The 24,017-nt window shown below is 47.1% G+C and overlaps 1 protein-coding gene across 1 annotated transcript in view; it reads left to right on the top strand.

Moving 5' to 3' along the window:
* Positions 1-24,017, top strand: part of LOC113259021 (pecanex-like protein 2) — a 261,570-nt gene that overhangs the window by 212,942 nt on the left and 24,611 nt on the right. Inside the window, exons 26-28 of the mRNA XM_057308828.1 lie at positions 11,816-12,069; positions 18,460-18,693; positions 20,192-20,304. Coding sequence (XP_057164811.1) covers positions 11,816-12,069; positions 18,460-18,693; positions 20,192-20,304 — 601 coding nt within the window. The remainder of the gene's footprint in view (positions 1-11,815; positions 12,070-18,459; positions 18,694-20,191; positions 20,305-24,017) is intronic.

Genomic DNA, 24,017 nt, shown 5'->3' with positions numbered 1-24,017 from the left:
GGAAGGAAGAAGAAAGAAAAGCAACCAAAAGCTATTTAATATATCAAGATACTTAATACGAGCATCACAGGTGACTTGGCCTCTCAGACTCTGGACTCCATCATTGGAACCTTAGTGTGATTTCTGAGTTCCTAGTGTCTTTCCAGCTCTGACAGTCCATCAGATACACCACCGTATGATGCACTTGGGGGAAAGTTGAACCTTTCTTCTCTGCTGGAGTCCAAGTAGAATTCTCTCCCAGGAGGTCAGAGCTGTTGGAGGAGATCCCAGTCTTGAGACCATGGCTGTGGACTTCCTGCGAATACAGAGCCACACAGGGAAGGTCAGCTCCCCTGAGCATTAGTGCACCGCTGGTGATAGGATTGGGCAGTGAAGCAGAGTGAAGGGATTTCAGGCAAAGGGAAGAGGAGGGCTTGCTATGATGGCAAGTGATAGAATTCCAAGGGCTGGGAGAATGGAATCCGTGGTAGCTCATTGAAAATAACAGGAGAAGAGGGGAACATATATGGCCCAGATGCAGTGGACAGATGGGTGTAAGGATGGAAGAATGGATGGGGTGGGGAGAGTACAGTTGGCCAGTATGAAGAGCCCACGCGAGGTTAAGGATGATGATTTTAAAGGAAGATGTGTTAAGGTTGCTCATGTTTTTCCCTAAGCCACACACAGCTTCCTGGGTGCAGGTAGAGAGCAGCAGAGCTGGCCCTAATCGGGATTGAGACTGAGTCGACTGAGTGCCATAACGTAAACCAAGGACAAGGGAACTGACAGCATGTACAGGGGTGTGATGATGATGGCAATGGCCGGCTACGGAATGCCAGCTGAGAGAGAGGGGGAGTGAGGGTATGAGAGAGGTGGGAAACAGGATCCAGGAAAGGTGTCAGGGTTGTTGAAGTTGCAATGTTAGCAAAAATGAGCTGGACAGACAGGAGGTGGTTGCTGGAGGTTTGAAAGTAACACTCACAGGGGAGACAGGCTTTGGTAATTACAAGCTAGGGTCATGGCTGTGGAAATGAGTGGCTAAGGTTGAGTGAAAGATGGAATCATTAGAGGAGTGGGTCGGGGGCCAGGATGCCGGAAGGAGCACCTCTGTGGATCCTGAAATCTCCAGAGGAATGGCCAGGGGTATGCTGGGGAGTGACAGTGACCGCAAGCCAGAATCTCCATGGACTTGGAGTGACCTAGAGGGCCCTGGAAAGAGGCAATGAGGGAGAATGGTGCAGGGTAGACAGAATGCCCTGACAGCATCCCTGAGAAGCAAGAGGGCATCTTCCATGCCCCTCAGACCCAGGGGTGAGAGGGGTGCAGGAAAATGATGAGCCCCACTCCAGAGACAGAAGGGACAGGGAGAGCCAGCTTTCCAATAGGGCGCCAAGGAGAAGAGGAGAACATGCAGAGAAGTTGAGGACTATCAGATCATGAGTTCCCGAGGGCACAGCAAAAGGATCTCAAAAGTTTGTGGCCTGGGTGGAGGTCAGGTGGAAGTTAGGACCAGGTCAGAAAACGTGATTTATACAGCGCTATGGAAACTAGGCTCCCTGTGGCCCATAAAATGAATGGCTGTAAAGCAACGTGCTCTCAAGGGTGATGAAGCAGATCCTATCCTCTAAGTCTGGGTCACATGCATGGGAAGTTTGGGGACTACTGAGATGGAAGTTAGTTATGCATGCAGCTTTCATTAGCCTCATTAATACAGGACCACAACATTTTTATCACAGCAAGATCAGTTTTCCAGAAATCTTCTTATGGGAGGTCTTAGGAAATATTAGTGTCATTTGATAAAGTGGGGTTTTGGGAAACCCCTATCAGAAATGAATGATGTTATGTGGACATTAACCTTTTCTATTAGCTATCTAACTACAGTTTTCTGACAATTTATTCTTTTCTCAATATTTCTTTACAGTGAATGGTACTGCATTTATATATGTTTTCTTTTGTTTATGCGTTCCCATGGGGTCAAATATTTCCACTGTTTGCTTATACAGTAGCTCAAACAAGAAATCCAAACCAATATAGATTACTTTGTCCTCCTATTTAGAACAAAGTCGTGATGAAAATTATGGGGTTTTTTAAGGACCTCGTACATCTAGATCATGAATCTTGGGGATCAGGATGTGACCATGCTGTTGGCCACGTGGCCACATGTGGTGGGTGGTCAATAAATGTTTCTTGATAATAAAAACATAGGTCACAATTTAAAAACCAAAGCCTATTTTCAGTATTCTTGCGAAGTTTATAGATGCAGTTCTTTACTCATGCAGGCTGTGAAATATTGATTCAACCCAGTGCTGTTAGACTGTGAGGCTCTCAAAGGCTGACACTCCTTGCTTCATTCATGTCCCTCCCCCAAGGGTGTTGACTGGCTCACGCAGGATGCCCAGTACATACCGGTTGAGGGAGAAAGTAGAAGCCGTCTAAGGTTTCCTGAGCATCAATTCTTTGCCAAGTACCATACTAAGCAGTTTAATTATAGTCTTCATAATATTCTAGAATATTCCTCATAATAACTCTATAAAGTGAGCGAGTGTTATTATCCCTATTGGAGACATAAAAATATTGGGGGAATGAGGTTCAGTAAGTTGCTCCAGGCTTCACAGTCCCCAGTGGTGGAGGAGGGGTAAACACATGGATGTGGATGTCTCCGAAGTCCATGACCTTTGCAGTATGCCACACTGCCTTGGAGGGACTGAAGGGAGTGGGAGAGGAGGGAGGGAGGTAGGGAGGGGGGAAGGAAGGAAGGAAGGAAGGAAGGAAGGAAGGAAGGAAGGAAGGAAGGAAGGGAGGGAGGGAGGAACAGAGGGAGGAAGGGGAAAGAAAAGAATAAGCAACCATTTTTTAAAAGTCTCTCTGGTTGTTGAAACTTAAAAGCTTTACCTGAAAGTGCTCTTAAATATTAAGATGGCATCACCACTCAGTTGCTTGAATGACCAACTGCCTTAGCAACTGTGAAACCTGGAAGGCTCTTGCAGAATGAACGTGGGAAGCTAAGGCACGTTATCAGGACGTAGCCACACATTACCAGCGGATCTGGAAAACATCAAAAATGGGATTGATATGCCTGTTTGTGTGAAATGTTCTCAGCTGTCTCATAGTTTGGCTAACACCCCATAATCACCCGCCTGTGGGGACATTTTTAAAATATCTGTGTCACTAATCTTATCTAAAGTGAATCCAACCCAAACCTTTCTCCTAACTGGCAAATCCACAGAGAGCCATAGCTGTCCCACTAATCTTGAAACTATCTAGAATTCTTTCTTCTTTATGGCAACATTCAAGTCATTAGCGAGTCCTGAGTTCCTACGTCTACCTGGCTCGAGTAATCGGTTAAATCCCTCGGGTCCAAACTTTACCCATAAAATTATAGGTTCTCCATTCAGAATTCCTAAACACATATTCTTCGTTTCAAACTCTGTGACACGTTCGTGAGAGAGACAAAGCCACACTTGTCTAGATAGCCAGTCTGGGAAGGAGAGGGGCTTTCCTGTTGAACGTTCACAGAGTTTGCATATTTTAACAACATTCAAAAATAAGTCTGTTGGAGAAAAGTAAAATAAGACAACTTCGAGTTAAATATGAGTGAGAAAGTATTTGAGTCTTCTGGGTAAAGTTGAGTGTGTTGGTTTTTCTCATCTGTGAGTGGGGCAGGAGGGGGAGAAAACCATAGCATTCGCAGAGATAATTGCTATATATTCAGTGTTTCTTACACCTAAGCTTCAAACCTGCCCAATATAAGTTGCCGTGTACACGAAGTGACTTGGTTCTTTTGATATTCTCCTAGGGGCTGGTAGAGAAAAGTAAATTCAGAGAACTTTTGCTTATAATTTGTGAAGTCTTACTAGACAGTGTATGATAAGGGGAAAATACTGATTTTAAATTCAAAAGACCAGACCCTTCTACCAGAGAAGTTGCTTGAGACTCAGTGTCCTCATTTATAATAGGAGAAATGACACCTGCATCAGCAGGTTAATGTGTGGGAGAAATGAGATGCTATCTGAGATACCATTTTTCAAGTTGATTGATATGACATAAATACATGAGGTTTTGAAATAAAAATCCTCCGAGAAAAAACAACGCTGTTTCACGGAAAGGTATTTTGCCACATTTAAAATCCAGCCTGCCAAACAGGACATTAGAGGATTTTTATTCATAGGGATATGTCTTAAAACAAATTGAGTCTCCTCAGAATAGAAAAGGTTACAGTAAAAATTTCTGCTGTGCCCACAAAATCAAACGTGTATAAATTATTCTAACATATTTTTCCCCCTCCTGCGCACTGGGCCAATGCACTTCTCCTAGATTCTCCCCGTGATACTTGAAAGGTGCACGAGTCCAATGCTGCTGAAGGCCTGGAACTTGGGACTGAGGGAGAAATTATCCAGTAAAATAATAAAGAACTAAACTCATTCAGTGTCTCAATAGACCAATCCTACTCCTTGACTTCCTTCTGCTCTGTGACCTCGGTCGTGTCACATATTCTTGGCAATCATTTTCTCCATCTTTAAGTTTGGATTAATTTCAAGGGGGTGATGGTCAAATGGATGTTTAGCCAGCAGGAAATGGGATGTGTAATAGGACAGCTTTACATATAAACATATTCTTGTTAGAGTAATTTTTTCTTCCCAGAAATTAAATCTGGTGAGGTCTAGCAGATAAAGAAGCCTTCTCCCGGGGCGAGTAGCTGGGGATAGATGACCAGCCTCGACCTTTCAGCTCCTGTTCCAGGATTCTGTCCCAGAGAGTAGTGCAGGGTGAGGAGGGGCGGAGAAAGGCATCTCGGTGACTTTAAAACTATAGAAGAGGTTTGCAGGGTGGGGAGCGAATCACACTGTGACTTTCCTGAAAATGAGCATGATTCAGAAACCTTAAGAAGTCTTCTCTGCTATTATTTCATCTGGCCAAGAACGGCCCTTGATGGAACCAGCTGGCAAGAGGCAATGCTAGTTTCATTCCTCCCGTTAGCATGTCTATCATTCTCTGTCCGGCACCATTCGAGAAGCTCACTGGGGGGACACTTCTCCAACGAGAGCTGGCTGGGGCCAGGCTCTATCTCACACCTCTGCCGTGTCTCCAACACGTAACACGCGTATGTGAGGTTCAAACGTTCGTGAACGTGAACTGCTCTGAGCTTAGCTTTGGCCATATCTGGTGGCCTCCTCCTTTTGTGGCCCTAGGCAATTCAGGAACGACCTTAACTGTGACCTCAAAAGGGAATACGATTTATAAAATCCACACATAGCCTGAAGTGTGTGTCTCTGAGTCCCACCTGAGCTTGGAAAGCACTGGCCAGATCAGATCTTTGCCTAATTACAATCCACTCCATGGCCAGGGACTGATTCTCTCCTATCCGTCCCCTCCTGGTGACCTTGTTGCTTAGCACCTGAGAAACTCCAGCCCAGTGTCTGGCCCGCTGGGCCCAGGAAGGCATGACCATATGGAAACTCAGCTCAGATAAATGTCCAGTGAAGTCATTTGAAAACGTTGTTCCTGGAGAACTCTACACGTAGTAATGATGATATGTGGGGTTTTCCTTGGAATCCAGTTAGATTCTTTGGGGCACCTGAGCAGTGTTTCTCAAAATACACATGTCAGAAAAGGAGGAAAATTGGAGGGTCGAGAGGCCCGATCTTTACAATATGTCATGCAATTCGGCTTTATCGTGTGTGTTCTCGCTGGAAGGTTGTAAAGCGAGCTGACATTGTCCTTCAGCGAAGCCTTCCTGCTGCAGGGGACCATTTTTAATGTGTCCCTTTGAAGTCGCCATCACATAATGGCCCGGCGTCTCCTCCATGTCTTCCGATCTCTTGGTAAACAGCCCTAGTTCCCGTCCCCACCACTTTTCACCTGCCGTGGGACCGTGGGTGGCTGACTTCCCCTCACCGGCCTCTTCTTTGCGCCCCAAAGCTGCAGGGGACTAATTCTTAACTGCAACCCTCGTGTTTCCTTAAGACTCAAACATCCTGACTCCCTGTCTGTTACCTACAAAATCAAGTTCAAGTGCCTCCGTGGGAGTCAAGTGTCCACTCCAGTCACCCCCTGAGTCCTGTCTCCTCGGGCCCAGGCTTCCCAGCCTGGATGCCTCCTCCCCCACGGGGCTGTTTGGAATGGAACGGGGGACACCTTGGGTTGAGTTTCGGTTACTGGACCTTCTGTTCAGGCAACCGCTCTCTTTGGCTTCCCGGCTTCCCCAAGAGAGTGTCAGCTCTGCCTCTGGCCTGGCTGACCATGAAAGCAGGATGCCTGCGCTAACAGCCACACAGAGGATCTACGTTCCTGGGCTTGTCAGGGACGAGCACGTTAAAATTCACTGCTGCTCAGTACACCGTAATTCGCAGAACGGGGGGGGGCACAGAACAATCTGTAGCAAGGATTTCCTCCAAGGGCTGAAGTTCTCCTGTCCTCAACGGTTTCTACAACCGGCCCTTGGCAGACGCGCGATAACCACATCCTTAAAACTGAATCGTCTTGGCCACCTACAGAGAGCCTTGTTCTTTATTGCACTTTGTTCATATTAGACCAGCTCGTGGAAGCTTCTGTCTGTACTCTCTGGGCAATGCTGTTAAGGATGGTGTGCACCGTATTGCACAATATTCCTTTTATTAGGGTCCTGGGAATATTATCTTTCTGGCGTCTTTGCTAGAAATAGCTATGACCCTTGCAAGGAATTATTTTGTTGTTGTCTTAAGGACACAAGTTCTTTTTGCACGTTGGCTTCTAGAAAGCCCCCACGCAATCTGTGACCCACCTTTAGTAACTAGATAGGGCATCCCAGAAGGCAGTGAGGGTCTCTTGACATTATTCTGGCTTCATCATATTTTTTCTTATCCCCATTTTTACTTAGATTTTATCATTTGCCATTGTACTGTGTATGCCTTTTTAAGTTGACTTCATTCCTCTTGGGAAATAAGTGTGAATAAATAAGCCAGGCCTGGCCTGTCGCTGGTAGATACAGCAAGCAGCACTTGAAGCGGAGCAGTGCTCGCTGTTTGGGGAACCGGCGTTGAGAGGAAGAAAGGGTCGGTGGTCAGGAGAGCTGCCAGGTACGCCAGGAATGGCCGCCCCTCATGGTAGCCACACTCAGGAAATGGATACGCATCCTGTGTGGCACACATCTGGGATCTACTAGATACATCTTCGGTTCAAAACATTAATTCCTACTGCTTTAATTAGGCATTCTCATCTGTCAGAACTAAGACCCTAAGAGACTCTCAAAATAATTCAAAAATTATTTCCCGAATGCCTTCGTAGGGCCCGCTGACTTAGACCGTGAGAACACGGCGACACAAAAGGTGCCAAGAGTCAGTTTCAATGGAAACACCAGACAGAAACAGCCAGCCAGCTCGTCATCCATTGACACCGACGGTGTGAGAGGTCACGGTGTGGGGACAGCGGGCCTCCAGTGTTCCCTTTGGAGGGAATGCTCGAAACCCCGTGAACCTCTCCGAGAAGACTATGGTCTTGACTTGCACGTGAGCAACAAATTAGTGCCTGAACAGCAGTGACTGCGTTATTTTCATCTTCTTTTACCCTGTGATCCTGACTCTGCATCTTTTGCTCCTAAGTGAAGGTGCTGAGACCTACCTTCACTGAGTGTTTATTAAAAGCCCACAGCAGTTATGATGTCTCTGTCGAATGGCGGTCCTTCACGGGGCACTGTGTCCTCACCTGTCCTTTCGTCCATGTCATTCTTCATGGTGTGCGGTTTTACTTGTCTCATTCACGTGGTGGGAATCTAAACTCTGCATTGGATTGTGTGTGCACGCACACACACACACATACACACACACACACACCTTCCAGTTTGTTTGATGTAAGAGGGAAACCAACCAACCCTGACATTCAGCCCCACATGATAAATGCCAGGCCTGCTTGGAGAAATATGGAGAGAGAAATTGTAAAGAAATGCAGATTTTTGAGACATGTCATTCAACCAGTTTTGCTAAGCTATTTGAGGTGAAAGTCCTCCTCTCTGCTTCTTCCTTGTCTAGTCTAAGAATTGCCTCACTTCTTCATTGAAAGAGAGTTTCTTGCTGAATTCTATTCCTTACTGGCAGAACACCTGTGTGGTTAGTGTGCCATTTGGTGGGATGAGACACTCCCACCCCCAGAGTCTAGTGCCTGCAGTCCTAGGGTCTCAGTGGGAGGATCGGTTAGGACACCATGGTCATTGCTCACTCTGGAAGCCCCAGAGTGTGCAGTCTGAATTACTCACTGCTTATCGTTCATGTATGTCTTTCTGTACATCTCTACCAGATTTATCTTGCAGAATGAGCTAAGAGACCCTTGAAATGCCTCAAAAAAGAGTGCTTTCAGCTAAGACCCAAAGCAGTGAAGTTTTCAGGAAAGACAAGATCTGTTACACTTGATGTTACACAACCTGCTTGTGTTCCCCCTTCCTGGTCAACTCCTATTTCATTGCCTGTTATCCTAACAGTTCTGTGTGTACATTATTATTGAAGGTTGTAGTTTTCCATCTCTGACCCATTATGACCATCTCATTTATACTCTTAGAGAAGCTTAGTACCAACAGTGATTTTATCTGCCACATGCATAATGTAATCCGCTGTGCGTTTTCTCAATAGGGCATCCGTTGCCATGCATGCAGTTACCTGGATTAACATCTTTCTTTCATTTTTTCATTCAGTCATTCATTCAGGCATCCCACCAACCACTTTGTTAGCATCCACTAAGTACCAGGCACTGGGAATAATGATGTGGGATCTTGGAAAAGTGAATGGTATGGAAATGGATGTAGGGACAGTTTTTGTGTTTGAATTAAGTCTCAAAAGACATGTCGAAGGATTCAGAGAGTTACCCTTTTGGCCATGATTGAGTAACCGGTACTGGACTATCCTTCCTGCCATAAGCAATTCTAAAACTGGGAAAAATATATTCATCAAGTGCTTTCAGATATTGAACAGACAGTGTGAGGCTGTGTCCATTGAGAGAAAGGAGACACACAAAGCAAGCTCCATAATAATTACCTTTGCTCTCTTCCTGGAGGCCCTTTCCTATCTGTAGTAGGGGGAGGTGGCATCCAAACAGAATATAGTTGCCTCACTGAGCTACGGAGGCAAAATCAGAGTTCTGGACTGCTAATATAGCTGAGTCTGTGGGTCGGAATAGCAGATAGGAGTGAATTTCACAGAGAAGGTCCTGCAGAAATGTGTACAGGGATCCTCTTCAGTGATTGATTGACTGTTAACCTGCTGAATGTTAGAGGCGAATCCTGGCAGAAAAAAGTAACTGGGGAGATGTGAGCTAACTGGAGAATATGGAGGCTGAACAGTCCCAAGATGTAGAAATTCCAGTGATCCAGTGGAGACACCTTGTCGAACCTCCCAGGAATTCAGCCAAGACCCCAGAAAGCCCAAGCTTTAGGACTAGAGATACCATCACCCTAGAGGTCTACTCTAGACACTCTCAAAGATTAAAAACAAGTTTCAAAGGATCAAGCTGATAAGCTGATATGCAAATTAACTACTTAACAGAACATAACTCTCTCTCAAAGAAGACCAACAAAAAGTCCAGACTGTCAACACTGTAACATCAGCAATATTCAGTATACGATCAAAGTTCCTAGATATGAAAAGAAGCCGAAAAAAGTGATCCCATAACCAAGAAAAGAAAACAATAAAGAGAAACGCACCCAAAGATGTTGGAGGTAACAGAAAAGAAGTTTCAGACAGTTATTAATATGTTTAGGAAGTCAGAGGAAAAATTATCATAATGAACGATCTGATGGAGACTATCAGTAGGAAAAAGAAACTCTAAAAATGAATGAAACATTTAGAGGATACATTAGAGGATAGAAGAAAAGATCAGTGGACTTGAAGACAAGGCAATAGAAACTATTCAAACTGATGCAAATAATAAAAAGTTTAAAGAAAATACACAGAAACCCAGTGATCTGTGGGACAACATCAAGCATTCTAACCTAAGTGTAAAAAATATAATAAGTCCTAAGGATTTGTAAACTCCTCAGAATTGTTGCCTACACTAACTGTCCTTGCTTTTTGCTCTCCCACTGGGTGAATTCGCTCCAAGTGGGCAACCCCTCCCCCACCCATCATGACACGGAAATAAAGAATATCTGTATTGTCAAATCTAACAGTTAATTCCTCATGTAATTTGACCTATAAGCTTCTTTTAACATAGCTGATATTCCCTCTTCCTTGAAACTCTTTATTTTCCTTTTTAACTTGCTTTTGCTATTTTCTGGTTTTCTTCTGACCCCACAGGCCACTTCTCTTCAGTCCTTTTGTTGGTAGCACCTCACGTCCCCAGCCTCTGAGTGGAATGCTCAGAGCTCAGCTCTCAGACCTGTCGTCTCTCCGCAGATGATTTTGAATAGCCCCTCTATCCTGATAATTCTCTCAGATGTCATCAATCTCTGCCCAAACCTTTCTCCTGAACTCTGGATTTCTTCATCCGACTGTCAGCTTGACATCTCCATTTTGATTAATAGCGAACAGCTAAAACTTCACATAGGCAAAAGAAAATTCCTGATCGTTCCATCTGCCCAACCAGAGGCTGTTCCCCCTGCAATCTTTCCCTCCTCTGTGAATGATAAGTTCACTTTTCACCTTGCTCAGGTCAGAACACTTCACACCATTCTTCATACATCTTTTCAATGTCTCATATCCAAATTGGTTCACAAATCCTATCAGACTGCCTTCAGAGAGATCCAGAATCTAATCACTTCTCCATACCTCCCCAATGGCCTTTGTCCCAATCACCGCTGTCTCATCTGTGTTAACTAACAGCCTCGTAACTGATGCCTTGGCTCCCACCCCTGCTTCCTCTACTGTCCATTCTCTGAATAGCAGCCAGCACAATCTCCTACAACATAAATCAAACCACATTTCTACTTGGCTAAAAACATCCAAGGGCTCCTCAACCCATTCCGAGTAGCATCTTTCCCTTTTCCTACTTCTGGTTCATACATATGATCAGTGAAACTACTGAAGTATTTGCTAAATATGCTACTAGACACTCACAAATCGTGTGGCTGGTTTTTTGAAACTAGATGCAGGCTATTCCATTTATTCCTATTAACTTCCAGGATATCGCTTTCAGTCCACCATGCCGTCTGTGGAGATAATTTTAGGTCACAGCTCTGCATTGCGGGCGGTACCAGTAACACATGTCATTGGCATACTGTAAACGCTTTCCTTCAAATCATTGACAAAGATGTTGAGGAAGATAGGCTGTCAACTCATTTATGGTTGACACCCATAATCTCCTGCTTTTGGACTGAACTCCTTTGCAAATGTACTCAAGGTCCCCCCGCATCCTGCTCTCAGCCACGCGAAGTGAGGTGGCATGCGAGGCAAGGTAGCATGCGTGGTATGCCCTGATTGTTTGGCAAGGCAGCTCTTCCAGGGAAAGAAGCAGGGAGCGTTCCTTCCTGAAAACACTTCAGCATGCACCTACGTACTCTCAGACATCTCCCCCTGCCACCTTAGCCTCCTGTGTGCTCAGTTGCGACCTGCAGGTTTCTGGAAAAAGGAACTCAAGGGTATAACCATCCCGCATTTCCACCATTGGTGTCCATGAGCACCAGGAAAGTCTGTCTGCTCTAACACACACACAAAAAATGGGGAGGAGGCGACAGTCAGAATGAATACGCATGAAGAAAAGAATTGGTGATGATGAACACTGTGACTCATGTGGGAATTAAAGAATCCAACACTACTCCTGATTCCCAGACTTTCTCCAGCATCTTCCCCTCTAATGGAGGCAAAGGGAAAAGTCCATTCTGACCAGAGGTGACCCAGTGACTCCTTGTGTAACTTCCGTCGTGTTTGTACTCTGCCAGGAACCTACTGCCAGCAGAGGGAGGTCGAGGCCATCATGGAAGGCGATGAGGAGGACAGAGGCTGTTGCTGCTGCAAACCGGGCCACCTGCCACACCTGCTGTCCTGCAACGCCGCATTTCACCTGCGCTGGCTCACCTGGGAGATCACGCGGACTCAGTACATCCTGGAGGGCTACAGCATCATCGACAACAACGCGGCCACCATGCTCCAGGTGTTTGACCTCCGAAGGGTCCTCATCCGCTACTATGTCAAGGTATCGCTGCCCCGGGGCCCCAGACACGTGTCTGAGTCGTAGTTCTGGCCTGGCTCGAGGGGCTCCTGCAGAGCTTTGCAAAAAGCTAGATTCTGAAGCTTCTCCTCCTCTTCTGAATCTGAGTCCCCACTAGGTTTGGGAACCACTGGTTTTGCGAAAAATCCTCAAGGGCTTTGGTTTCCGCAGGAGTTCCTGGCCTGAGTCACAGTCTAAGCCTGGGCACCAATAAGCAATTCCTTTTCTTACCCAGATCTGTTTCTTCACTTCTACCCCAGCAAAGCTATAGTGAGCATGGAGATGATACATGGCAACGTCCTGAAAACCTCCCCAAGCCTCCGTGTCGACGCGTTATAAGTATCAATTTAGATGCTCTGCTGTTTGCGCTTTAGAACCAGAATTATTTTTTAAGCTTAAAATGAAAACTCAAAAATAGAGCGAAATGGTCCAATTAGGATTCGTTATGACACAGCCTTTCCTCCTCACTCGTGTGGGGACTAAGAAGATATTTTTCCCGTTGCTCAGTATCCATGTCTGTCCAACCTATTCAACCTCAGAAAATGTCCCTGTTTGGAGTTAAGTCTCCCAGAGAACTAATGTGAGCGTAGAGCGAGGGTGCAGAGGGCCAGTGGGGTGACGGAGTTTTCTAAAGGGAGAGGGACAAGTGGGAGCAGTCGTGGCTGAGGACGTCTTTTGCTGGCACTTTGCATGGGGGAGCCCTGGAGCCTGGCCCTCAGAGGGGCCCCCATTTTAATGCCACTTACAATGAGGACGCTCATCCGTCTGAGACCCCAGGCTCCATGCCAGCTGAGGCTGAGAGAGGAGGTCCAGCAGAAATGAGGAAATACAAAACAGAAGGATAACACGGGTGCCTGAAATTTCAGAGGTTTCCACCAACTGAGAAGGAAGATGTTTAGAAATTTGGAATAGCTACTTAGGAGAGCCCCACGTGTGCCCCAATACTGCTAAAGTTGACAGGAAATAGAAGACAGACTGCGGAAAGTCAGAAGGTTAAATAACCCTTAATTATCACATCCCAGGGCAGTTTTTACGAGGAACATTCATGATACACTTTTCTGGGCAGACTATTTAAAACAGATTTAGTGGGTCGTCCTCGCCACCTTCACGCGTACTGAAGGGGCGCAGAAGTTTCCATCCATACCTCACACAAAACTGTCGGTGTTTGGCCCAGCCTTCCATACACTGGGGAAGATTTGGAAAGCAAATCAGGGAGTGGTGAGCTCCTGCCTCCTAACTGCACAGTTCGCTCCCTCGGCCTTGTAAACTAGGCCGCAAGAAGTTTTTCCTGCAGAGTCAATCCTAGGAAACTCAGTGTATCAACTGGCAGTCAATCTGGCAGTGGGTCGTGAAAGAACTGTGGTATGCTCATGTGAGAAGTGTGTTTCTCTCACACATAAATGAAGAATGGGCTGATAGCTCCGTCGCAGGAAGTCCTAGGCACCCAGGTCCCTTCCAGCCGCCCGCTCCACCATTTTTAGTGGCTCCCCCACCTTCCTGTTCCAAGATGGAAGCTTGAATGGATGGAGGAGAGGACAGAGGAAATGCAGAACAAGGGCATGCACCCATGGTCCCCGAGAAAGGCTCCTAGAAGCTTCCATAGTATGTTCCTGTTGTATCCCCATGGCCAGAAGCTTGTCCTGTCCATGCCAGCTGTGAGGGAGTGGGGAACATGCGTTCTGGCAGCCTGGAACCCAGATAGAAACTGTCTAGAGCCCTCACTGTTGTTTCCGGTGGAGTTTCCACCCTGCCCCCAGCCCCCCCCTCTTTGCACACACATTCCCTGTGCTCCCCACCCCCACCCCGGCCAGGCATCCTCCTCCTGCTCCTCTCTCCTCACTCCGCATGTGCACAAGCTAGCCTGGGGCCCCTGCCGACACCGACCTCACCTTGCTCTGAAATCTTTTCTACTTCACCTTCCAGCAACTCCCTAAGCACGTTAGCTGCACACATCTGACTCCTCTTTGGATCCCCAGAATTCAGTGTGAGGACTTGCATAGGGCAGTGTCCAGTGCATTTTTTGGACTGAACAAACAAAAGTAATGTGGATCCTGGGTCTGGGCCATACCCGTCTGGGCAGAGGAGATTCAGATGTCAGCGAGAGTCTGAGCCACCTGCTGTGGGCATTCGTGTTGAGAATGGGGATCAATACTGAGCTACATCTCTGTGAATCGGGAGCTCCCCATCAACAGCCTTTCCATGAGCCAGGCTCATGGGCAGACCCGGTTCATGGGATGAAGCCACAGCAAGTTACCATGAGCGGGGGGGGGGATGGGATACCTTTTCCGAGTTCACTCTCTCAGCTTTCCTGAGGCCTTGGGGCACCACTCCTGCTTTTTGATGCTTCCCTCCCTTGAACTAGTAAGTGAATCGATATTCACTTTCCTCATCTCCTAACTCCAAAAAACACGCTTCCCAATTCCCTGTATGTTTTCTAAAATGGCAATTCGCAATCTGATAAACAAGTCCAGGATAAGGTGCAAATGGCAGAGCCCCCGCCCTGGGACCTGCCAGCTAATATGTAGTTTGTGGGAGAACAATGCCCTTAACTCTGCTTTCCAAGAAAGGGGGGCGATGCCAACATGAGAGTTTCTGGTGGGGTGAGAGAGGCCCACAGTACAATGGTTTGTTACCTGGTGGGAGCTTCTCACGAGCTGGGGGCAGCCCCGTGACATCACACTCCCTGAATAAGCCAGCTAATTATGGATGTGCACGTCCTACCCAGAAATCCTGATTCTGAGGGCCTGGGGAGGGGCCCTAGGACCTGTGTTTTTAAATTAGTTTCCTAAGTGATTTAATACACAATGAGTCTTGGGAACGACTACAGACATACTTGTGCTCAATAGAAACAGAATTCTCTTAAATTCCAAATCAGTGCTCAGGAGGGGCTGAGATGTGGGGGCAGATGGGGCCTCACGGCGCCTCCTTAATTCACATCAACACCGATGGGACTGTTCACGCGAGGCTTTCTCTCAATACAGCACTCAGTGCTTGCCCGCCCTTTGGTGAGGGGTACTCAGAACTTGCGCTTACTCCCCCAGGGAGTAAAAGAAAATGTCAGGAGTGCCGAGCGGCTATTAGAACAGGAGAGGCAGCGTTTTAGGGTAAAAACTAACGAGTGTTTTCTTCTTTGGCCTTGGTGACGTGGTGAACGAAATCCCCTTCGTGGTCCTGGATGGCTTCAAGTTTCAAGAGCTCGGTTTCATTCTTTGTATCATTGCTATTATTATTTTTATTGGGCAGGCAAATCAAAAAGGAAGAAAAGCTTGGAATAATTCCATTACACAAAAGGATTTTTTTTTTTTATCTCCTAATAAACTGGGTCAGTTCCGCCACCCTCTATGAATATATTTGAAATCGTTTCCTTCCTGATGACTGGAGGTTTTCCCTGGTGCGTCCCCCCCTTCCCCTCCATTTATTAGTGCTCAAAACCCTCTTAGCCGTCAAGAAATCAGCTTTTGGCGAGGGCTGGGTTTTCCCGCTGCCATTGTTCCTGTCCAAGCCTTTCAGAAAGGAGAGGGGCTTATCGCTTGCCTTGCAGAAAGGGGAGCGCGAAACCCGACACGCGGGGCTGCCCGCCAGGGCCCCTCTCCTAGAACGCGCTGATAGAGTACACTGACGAGAAACCGGGAGAATCCCTGCTGGAGGAGCCAGATACGGCGAATTAATTCGGGAGAGGTCTTGCGTTCAACATGGGTCAGGTTCTATGCCATCAATTCCTTTTCCCCGTCCTCCCTCACCAGTTGTACTTAGTGTTGTACCCATTTCATCCTGACAGATTCTGAAGGATTTCGCATTGTTCATTGACTCTGTCTCCCTGACAGAATTTCTGCCTAAATCAAGTGGAAACGGGGCATGGCTTGCAGGGATTGGGCCTGTTCTGTGTTCTCTGGGCGAGAGGAACGGATTCTCCTCACTCACTGGGGGTGGGGGGTGGGGGGTTGGGGGGAGCCGAGCTGGGGGTGCGCTCAGAAGTCGACACTGCAAGATTTTGCCAGACCTAGGGGAGGAAGTTTTAGCCTCTGGGATTCGAAGTGCTCGTTAACTATTCTGACTTCATCAGTTAAGGGGGTTATTTTCATTCCCCCCTAGAAGTGAGTGGAAAGGTAAACGTCCTTCGTCCTTCAAGCGTTGTTTGTTGTTCCTAGCTGGTGCGTGGGATTAGGACGTACTGGGGGGAACCAGACCAGATGTTTGCTAAAACCAGATGTTCACGCAGACCCAGTTTCTTTGTGGCCTTTGTAGTTGTCAGAAGAGACGCTGTGCCTTTGGCCACGGCCACGGATCCCCTTCTGCTTGTAACTCTGGGTCAACTGCTTACACTGCCTCCTAGAAGCTTGAAATTATCCTGCCAGCAGGTAGACAATAGAAAACCCTCCAGAGTCACAATTGACCTTTCTGAACATTAGACTCAGCTGTCTCTCCTGCCCCTAACGTCATCTGTGGCCTCATCCCTGCTCCAGACCTCACCTGAGCTGCTGCTGCGGCCTCCCTGAGCCTCAAGCCCCTGGGTAGGTGAGGCAGAGACACCAGGCCTCGTGAGTTCTTCATGCTCACTCGCTCTTTCTAAGCCTCAAAATAATGAACAGAAGTGGGCTGTGCTAGCGCTCTGTCCTTCCCACCTCCCACTCAGCGTCCTATGGCCTCGTCCTCCTTCCCTGCCTCTCTGTCCCCTCCCTCCTTACCCTGAAGCGACTTCTCGAGGCCAGCAAGGTTGTCCTGGGTGCAGTGGTGCAGAAGTGGGAGAGTGTGTGAAACATAGACGTCATTTGGGGTCCCCTCTTCCCCCACCTCGGGGGCAGGTGGGCTAAGGAGCCCAATAAGGAAGATGCCCCAAAGAAGGCAGGCCACCTGCGGGGAGCTGAAGATAGGCCTTCCCAAAGTCCAGGCTGCCGGCCGGCCGAACAGTGGAGAACGGCTGAGTCACGCGTTTACCCTTGTTTGGCCACAGTCTGGGGAGCACGTGTTCCCTTCCACTCACCTGCTCAAACTGCTCAGATACCCTGAAACCAGACACTCCTCAGCAACCTCCGACCTTGGTGTTCCAGATTTCATGTCCCAGCGAAAGGGAGGGAAGAGCAGGAGGCAGGCAGGTGGCTGCCTGAAAAAGCGTCTTTGCCCCCTCAAGTCACGGGTGCCAGCCCCCTGATCCCAGGCCAGGCCCAGGCCGCGCGCGATCCTGTCTGTCTCCTCCCTTGGGAGGAATGTGTGTCTACGATCAGAGAAGGCCACTGATGAAGGGTTTGGGGCCACGAGAGTGTGCTTCGCTGCCTCCTCGCACCAAATGCCACCCCTCCCTGTTGCTCGGGATTCTCAGGTGAGATGCGAGCCAGGCCCCCCCCCGGCGGCGGGGCGGGGGGGGAGCTGTCAGCCTCAGTGGTTCTGAGCACCATGTCCATTTGCCCGTGGTAATAAAGTGCAGTGAAGACTGTAGTCCCATCTGCTGCTGATGTGGCCGTATTGGAGCTGGATTTTCACGTTCTCCGCTGTATTTCGACTTCTCGGGGCCGGGAGCTAGCCTTTCCGAAGGATGGATTCATTTGCGATCTACAAGATGGCTTTCAATAAAGCTGTGACTCAGCCTGAGAAGGCCCGAGGGTGGCACTTTCACCAGCTGGAATCCCTAAGTGGTGCGTCTGATGGAGGGGAAAACACGGGTTGTTCTGGGCACCCGGGATTACGCATGCACGTGTGTTTCCACAATTCTACATCACAAGTACTTTCTGTAAGAACTTTGGTGTTTTCGTTCATTGAACACCCCCGGGCTGGGGTCCCGGAAGAGGGTCTGGCCCAGTCTCCTTTGGCTGGATCAGCCACGGAAACCTGCAGTAACCCAAGGTGCTTTTGTGTGTCTCTCAGAAAGGATCGGGCTGGCTCTCCTTCCTCACCACGGAACTTCTGTTCTGGTACATTCTGTTAGCATTCTGTTCTTCTCTCTTACCTCATCCCTGTGGTGACCCGTAAGAGAGGGCATTTTAGAATGTCCCAGGTGAGTTCTATGCATTTAATCTAGCAGGAAAGGGTCGCCTGGGCGACTCAGTCAGTGAAGCGTCTGCCTCTGGTTCAGGTCATGATCCCGGGGTCCTGGGATCGAGCCCTCAAGTCTGGTTCCCTGCTCAGCAGGGAGTCTGCTTCTCCCTCTCCCTCTGCCCCTCCCCACACTCATGCTTGCTCGCACGCTCTCTCTCTCTTTCTCTCAAATAAATGAATAAAAAATCTTTTAAAAAGTCTAGCAGGAAATACAATGACACATGTGTAGGGAGTTCATGTCTCATACTTCCCTAACATTGATTTATTTTATGAGATAAAATAAATAAAAAGTCGTTCTGTCTTTAGAATGGCTGTAAGGGCTCAAATCTTGCTTTCTCTCTGCAGAGTATAATATACTATATGGTAACATCCCCCAAACTTCTCTCCTGGATCAAAAACGAATCCCTTCTGAAGTCCCTGCAGCCTTTTGCCAAGTGGCATTACATTGAGCGTGACCTTGCCATGTTCAACATTAACGTTGATGATGACTACGTCCCATGTCTCCAGGGGATAACGCGGGCCAGCTACTGTAACGTTTATCTAGAATGGATTCAGTACTGTGCACGGAAGAGACAAGAGGTAGGTCAGGGAGCTGGGGGCTGGAGGCATTGGATTAAATTTAAAACACAAGGAGCATTTTATAAAGTCCATCTCTTGCTTATACTGTATGGTCGATGATAATAAAATAGAGGAGAGAGAAGATTAGTATTTGGATAAATGTTTATTTAACACAAGCGAAATTATAAGAAAGAATTCACATACCCTGGTGAAGGTAGTGAAGGAGCCCTGAAGGTATATTTCCCTCTATACTGTGCTCAGGGTTAGTGCAGTTTACGCCTCTGGCATGGCTTTAAAATTCTGGAAACTTCTTTGTGTAGAGCTGCTTTTTGAGATTTTTGTACAAAGGGTAACTGTGCCGGGATGCGGAGGAGTTACTGGACGTATTGAATCGTGGACAGGGAACCGATCTGTTTAGCAATCAAGATGGCGCGACCCACTCCCGAAGTTGTGTCTATTGTGCCTCATTGCTCATATGCTGAGGACACTTCTGGAGATGAACGCAGCCTCTTAGAAATGAAAGCAAGGACAGTGACAGCTTCTCAAAAGAAGAGGAGGAGGGCTGGCAAGGAGGAGGAGCAAGAGGAGGAGAAAGGGGAGGGAAGCAAATGGAGGGAGTTGGTTGACTTTTCTCCGTGGGGTTGGAAAAGCTGGATCAGGATGCCGTTGATGGAGACGGTAGATCCAAGTTGAAGACAAACTCCACAGTAGTGAAGTATGTCATCCTGCGACTTGTGGGGACAAACCAAGTTATGACCCTAACCCAAGTCCTCGACCTTTTCGGGAGTGATTGAAAACGGGTTGTAGAGGAGCAGGTGGCAGAACCTGCTTTCTCCAGATGCAGCAAGGAGACTGTGCTGATTTCCTAACCCATGCTTGGCCTCTTGGGGTGGTTGAGGTATTCAAAGAATCTGTTGATCTCCCTAGCTATCCCCGTGATGGCGCTCTTCTTTCCTCATTTCGTCCATGAAATCATTTCATTTTTCTTGCAAAAGATATTTTGACTCTTTCTTCTGCATCGCCCGACCCCTCTTTTTAAGCTGACTTTGGATCACCTCTTTAATTTAGCTGTTGATTGCGGACTTATGGTCAATTCAGTGGGCTCCTCATTCTAGGGACAACAGAAAACCCTCACCTGCCCATGATTCCTGTACTCCTTCCCTTCCTGCTGGTCACACCTTGCCCTGCATTGGACAGTGGTAAGGTGGGCATTCATTTGATCTATGCTCTGCCCATCTTCAGCTGTGAAGCGCCATATTCAAAATTCCAGAGAATTAGGTCAGCAAGGCACATGTTCACCTCTTTTCTCCCCTAAAGTAGCTTCCTCGTTTCAATTTTTTCCCCATGTCCAACCACAAGAGAAAGTGTTTCAGGAATCAGAGAGTTTCTCCATCCCTGGGGCATGCTAGTGGACTAAGTGACCACAATGGCTGACTTGCAAAGCCCCCTGGGATGTGATTCTGTGCTGGTACATGATGGAACCCTTAAGAAAGTTGAATGAACATCCTTGCTCTTTCAGCCCTCCAAGAACCTGGACAGCGATGAGGACTCTCCTTTAGTGACCCTGTCCTTTGCCCTGTGCATCCTGGGGAGGAGAGCTCTGGGAACGGCAGCCCACAACATGGCTCTCAGGTACGTGAAGAAACAGTTGGTACAGACACTGAGATTTTCTATTTCTGTCAGTCATTTTCTTTATTTTAGCGTTGGACTGCTTATGTAGGTAGTTCTTGCCATAATAAATTATGTTGGGCCCGTAAGGAGGCTTTTGGATCACTGTGACCTTTGGGAGTTCTACATTTGGAAATGGCACTAATACAGAAGAGCGAAAACCCCAGAATTCTGGGTACAGGGCCTTCTGTGTTACAGGGGTCCTGGTGGATTTGCTGGAAAGATGAAATGAAATCATTTATAGGAACGACCTAGCCTGGTTTCTAGCAAAATTCACGCTTAATAAAGGTCGGTTCCCAGGGCTCCTGACTGGCTCAGTTGGTTGAGCGTCCAACTCTTGCTTTTGGCTCAGGTCATGATCTCAGGGACATGGGATCGAGCCCCGCATCGGGCTCCACGCTCAATGTGGAGTCTGCTGGAGATTCTCTCTCCCTCTCCCTCTGCCTCCCCCCACATGCTTGTACTCGCACTCTCTTTCTCTCTCTCAAATAAATAAATCTTTAAAAAAATAAAGGTTCATTCTCTTTCCCTGTTTTTCCACACGAAAGAAAAGCATCCCATCTGTGCTCTAGTCTAGACTACCCTGCCCTGTCTCTGTGGGGCTTTGATTAATTGGCTGTCCCTTCAGCTGTTTTTTCAAGCTCTCTTTCTACCAGATCTTCCTGCCCTGTATGTAAATAGCTCAAGTTTCTCTCGTTTTTTAAACAGTGGAGCTATAATTGACATATAACTTTATATTAGTTTCATAATGATTCAATATTTGTATAATTGCAAAATGATCACCGCTATAAGTCTAGTTAATGTGAATCACCATATGTATTTTTATTATGTTACAAACCTTATATCTTGTGATGGGAACTTTTAAGATTTACTCTCTTAGCAACATTCAAGAATCGATACAGTATCATTAACTAGAGTCACGATGCCAAACATCACATCCCGTAACTTATTTGTCTATGACTGGAAGTTGGTGCCTTTTGCCCCCCATACCCCCAACCCCAGCACCCACCAGTCTGTTTTGTGTATCTATGAGCTTGGTTTTCTCCTTGTTGCTTTGTTTTTTAGAGTCTCTGTATGTGAGATCATATGGTATTTGCCTTCCTCTCTCTGACGGACTTCACTTAGCATAATGCCCTCGAGGTCCATCCATGTTGTCACAAGTGGTAGGATTTCCTTCTTCTTACGGATGAATAATATTGCCAAGTTGCTCTTCTTAAAGAACAAAAACGAAGTTAAATTCTCTCCTGGCCTTTTCACCCTCCACCCTCTGTCACGCGGTCTTCTCTTGCATTCACGAACAAGCTCTGGAACTTTCCGTCACCAATGACACTGAGTGCAGCAGCCCCCACCACCCCACTGCCAGTTTGCCTTCTGCTCCTGCTGCGCCCCTGAAGCTGCTGTCATGAGATGATGTTCTCATCGCCAGGATCGCTGACCATTTCAGACTTCTCCTTTGCTACTTAGCACGAGGGGCCAGGTGTTCTAGATTCTGCTTGTCTGTCCAGATCACCTCGATGGGTGCACATTAAAGTCTCCTGAGGGGCTTTTAAATATCTGGATGCCCAGGCCCTGCCCTAGTCCAGACCAGTGACATCGGAAACCCTGTTGGGGGGGTGGCAAGCAGGAGGATTACTCACGTACCCCCCCCACCGGCCCGGTGATTTCAGTGTGCGGCCAAGGCTGAGCATCATAGAGAACTGGAGAGCTCGAAAAGCACTTCCATGTAGGTCCCCCTCACTGGTTTCTCCTCTGCTTGCACTTTCTTCCGGATTCCTGTGTCGTATCCTTGACACCAGGTTCTTTGATTCTCAACTGGAGTGAGTGCTATTAGGCCGGATTATAAGCTTCTGAAGAGCAAAACCCACTCGAGTATTGGTTTAACAACCATCACAAGCCCTGGGCGTCCAGGGAGGCTTGCTGACTGTTGCCCAGTGCCCCCCTGCAGGGGACAGCTGGGAGCCGGGCTGGCACACTGTGGTCGGGCATCGGCCACCATGGGTTGTGCGTCCGTAAGGGGTGAAGTGGTGCGGTTGGCGCGTCTCTTCATTTCTCTCTGGAGGCCGTAGCCTTGTGTCACTCAGAGGAAAAGGTCAGCACCGAGGTCATCAGAACATGTGACAACTACTCTTTCAACTCCGTATCTCCAAATTCCGATTTTCTTCACAGGTGAGGAATGCTAAGTGACTTGCCCTGTTGGTGCTGAGTTAAAAGCTGTTCGAGGAACAGCCCCGGGGAGGAGCTGACTGGCTTCTCCTGCCTGGCTCAGCCTCCTGCTCCGGACCTGGGCAGTTCCCTCTGGGGCGGGTCGTCTGGGGCCTAACCTGTTGACGGAGAGCCTAGCAGGAGGCTCGAGGGAAGGCTTTGTACCAACAGGATGAGGTCGTGGAGGCAGGGAAGGGGAAGTTCCCTCATGAACTGTAAGGAGGGGATGCAGTCGGGGAAGGCCTTCGGAGGATTCTGGAATCACGAGTCTTCAGGTGGTCATAGCATCCAGGCAGGTGCTCTTTTGTTTGATCCATTTGAACTCGTTTTTTTAAAAAATAAATTCTGAGTTTTCTGTACAGATTGCAGATAAAATGCTTCAAGGATTTATTCTCTCAGTTCCCACCGAAGCTATTTGCAAAGACTTCTGCAATCTTGCTCTCCGCGGAACTTGCTCAATTATTCCTGATCCAGGCGTTTCTTGCCTGGTCTGCTTTATTTATTTTTTTTCTTGATTAAGCACCAGGCTCACCAGCTGCTTTTTTAAACTTTGTATTGATGGGATTTTCTTTGTTTCAAACACTTTCTTATACTCAATGTCAGCTCTGCTCGTTCCAAACATAGTGATGAGATAAATCTGGGAATAATATTCTCGGTACTCGAGGGAAAGATTTGATTATGCGGGACTGGTTCCCTTTACTGAGAGGTAAAGGTTCCCACACCACAGCAAAACCCTTCAGCGTGCCTTCATTTCAGTCTTTGACTAATAAAGGTAACTGATCTCACACACCGCCCTGGTCCAGTAGTTCCGGGCCCTGATGTCCGTGCAGTTCTGACTGAGTTGATTGTCTCGTGAGACACGGGGAAGGATGCAGTATGAGGGCAGGTGGGACGGGTCATGACAGGACCCCCACTTTTACTTCAGCCTAACAGCTGTGCTCTACATTTTATATGCTAGAATTCAATAAATGGTTTTGCTTGCAAAAAAAAAAAAAAAAATGATTCCATAGCCCAAAAAATGTTTAAATGTAATTTTTATAGATATTGTCAAATGGCTCTCCAAAAAAGCTGCCCCAATTTGTAGTCTAACCAAGACTACAAGAGAATATGTTTTGCCATATCCTCACTAATGCTGGAGAGTCGGTCTTTAATTTTTCTGGTCTCATGGGTGAAAAATTATCTCATTCTCATTTGCATTTCTATTATTAATAGTGAGGGTAAGGATCATTTTACATATTTATTGACCACATATTTTTTTCTGTGACTTGACTGCCTATTTATGTGCTTTACCCATTTTTATTAGGCTCTTACTGATTTTTGGGAGGTACTCTCATATTATGATCTTAATATGTGTTAAAAATATTTTCTATCAAGGTGTACTTGCTTTTTACTTTTATCTATTAAACACCTTTTAAAAAATTATAATTTCTGGATTTTATGTCTTTCTTTTTTATTATTTTTTTAATATTTACTTT

This window comes from Ursus arctos, unplaced genomic scaffold (assembly GCF_023065955.2).
Source record: "Ursus arctos isolate Adak ecotype North America unplaced genomic scaffold, UrsArc2.0 scaffold_7, whole genome shotgun sequence".
NCBI lineage: Eukaryota > Metazoa > Chordata > Mammalia > Carnivora > Ursidae > Ursus > Ursus arctos.
Note: the sequence above shows the minus strand (reverse complement) of the source record. Positions and strands in the feature narration are given on the sequence as shown.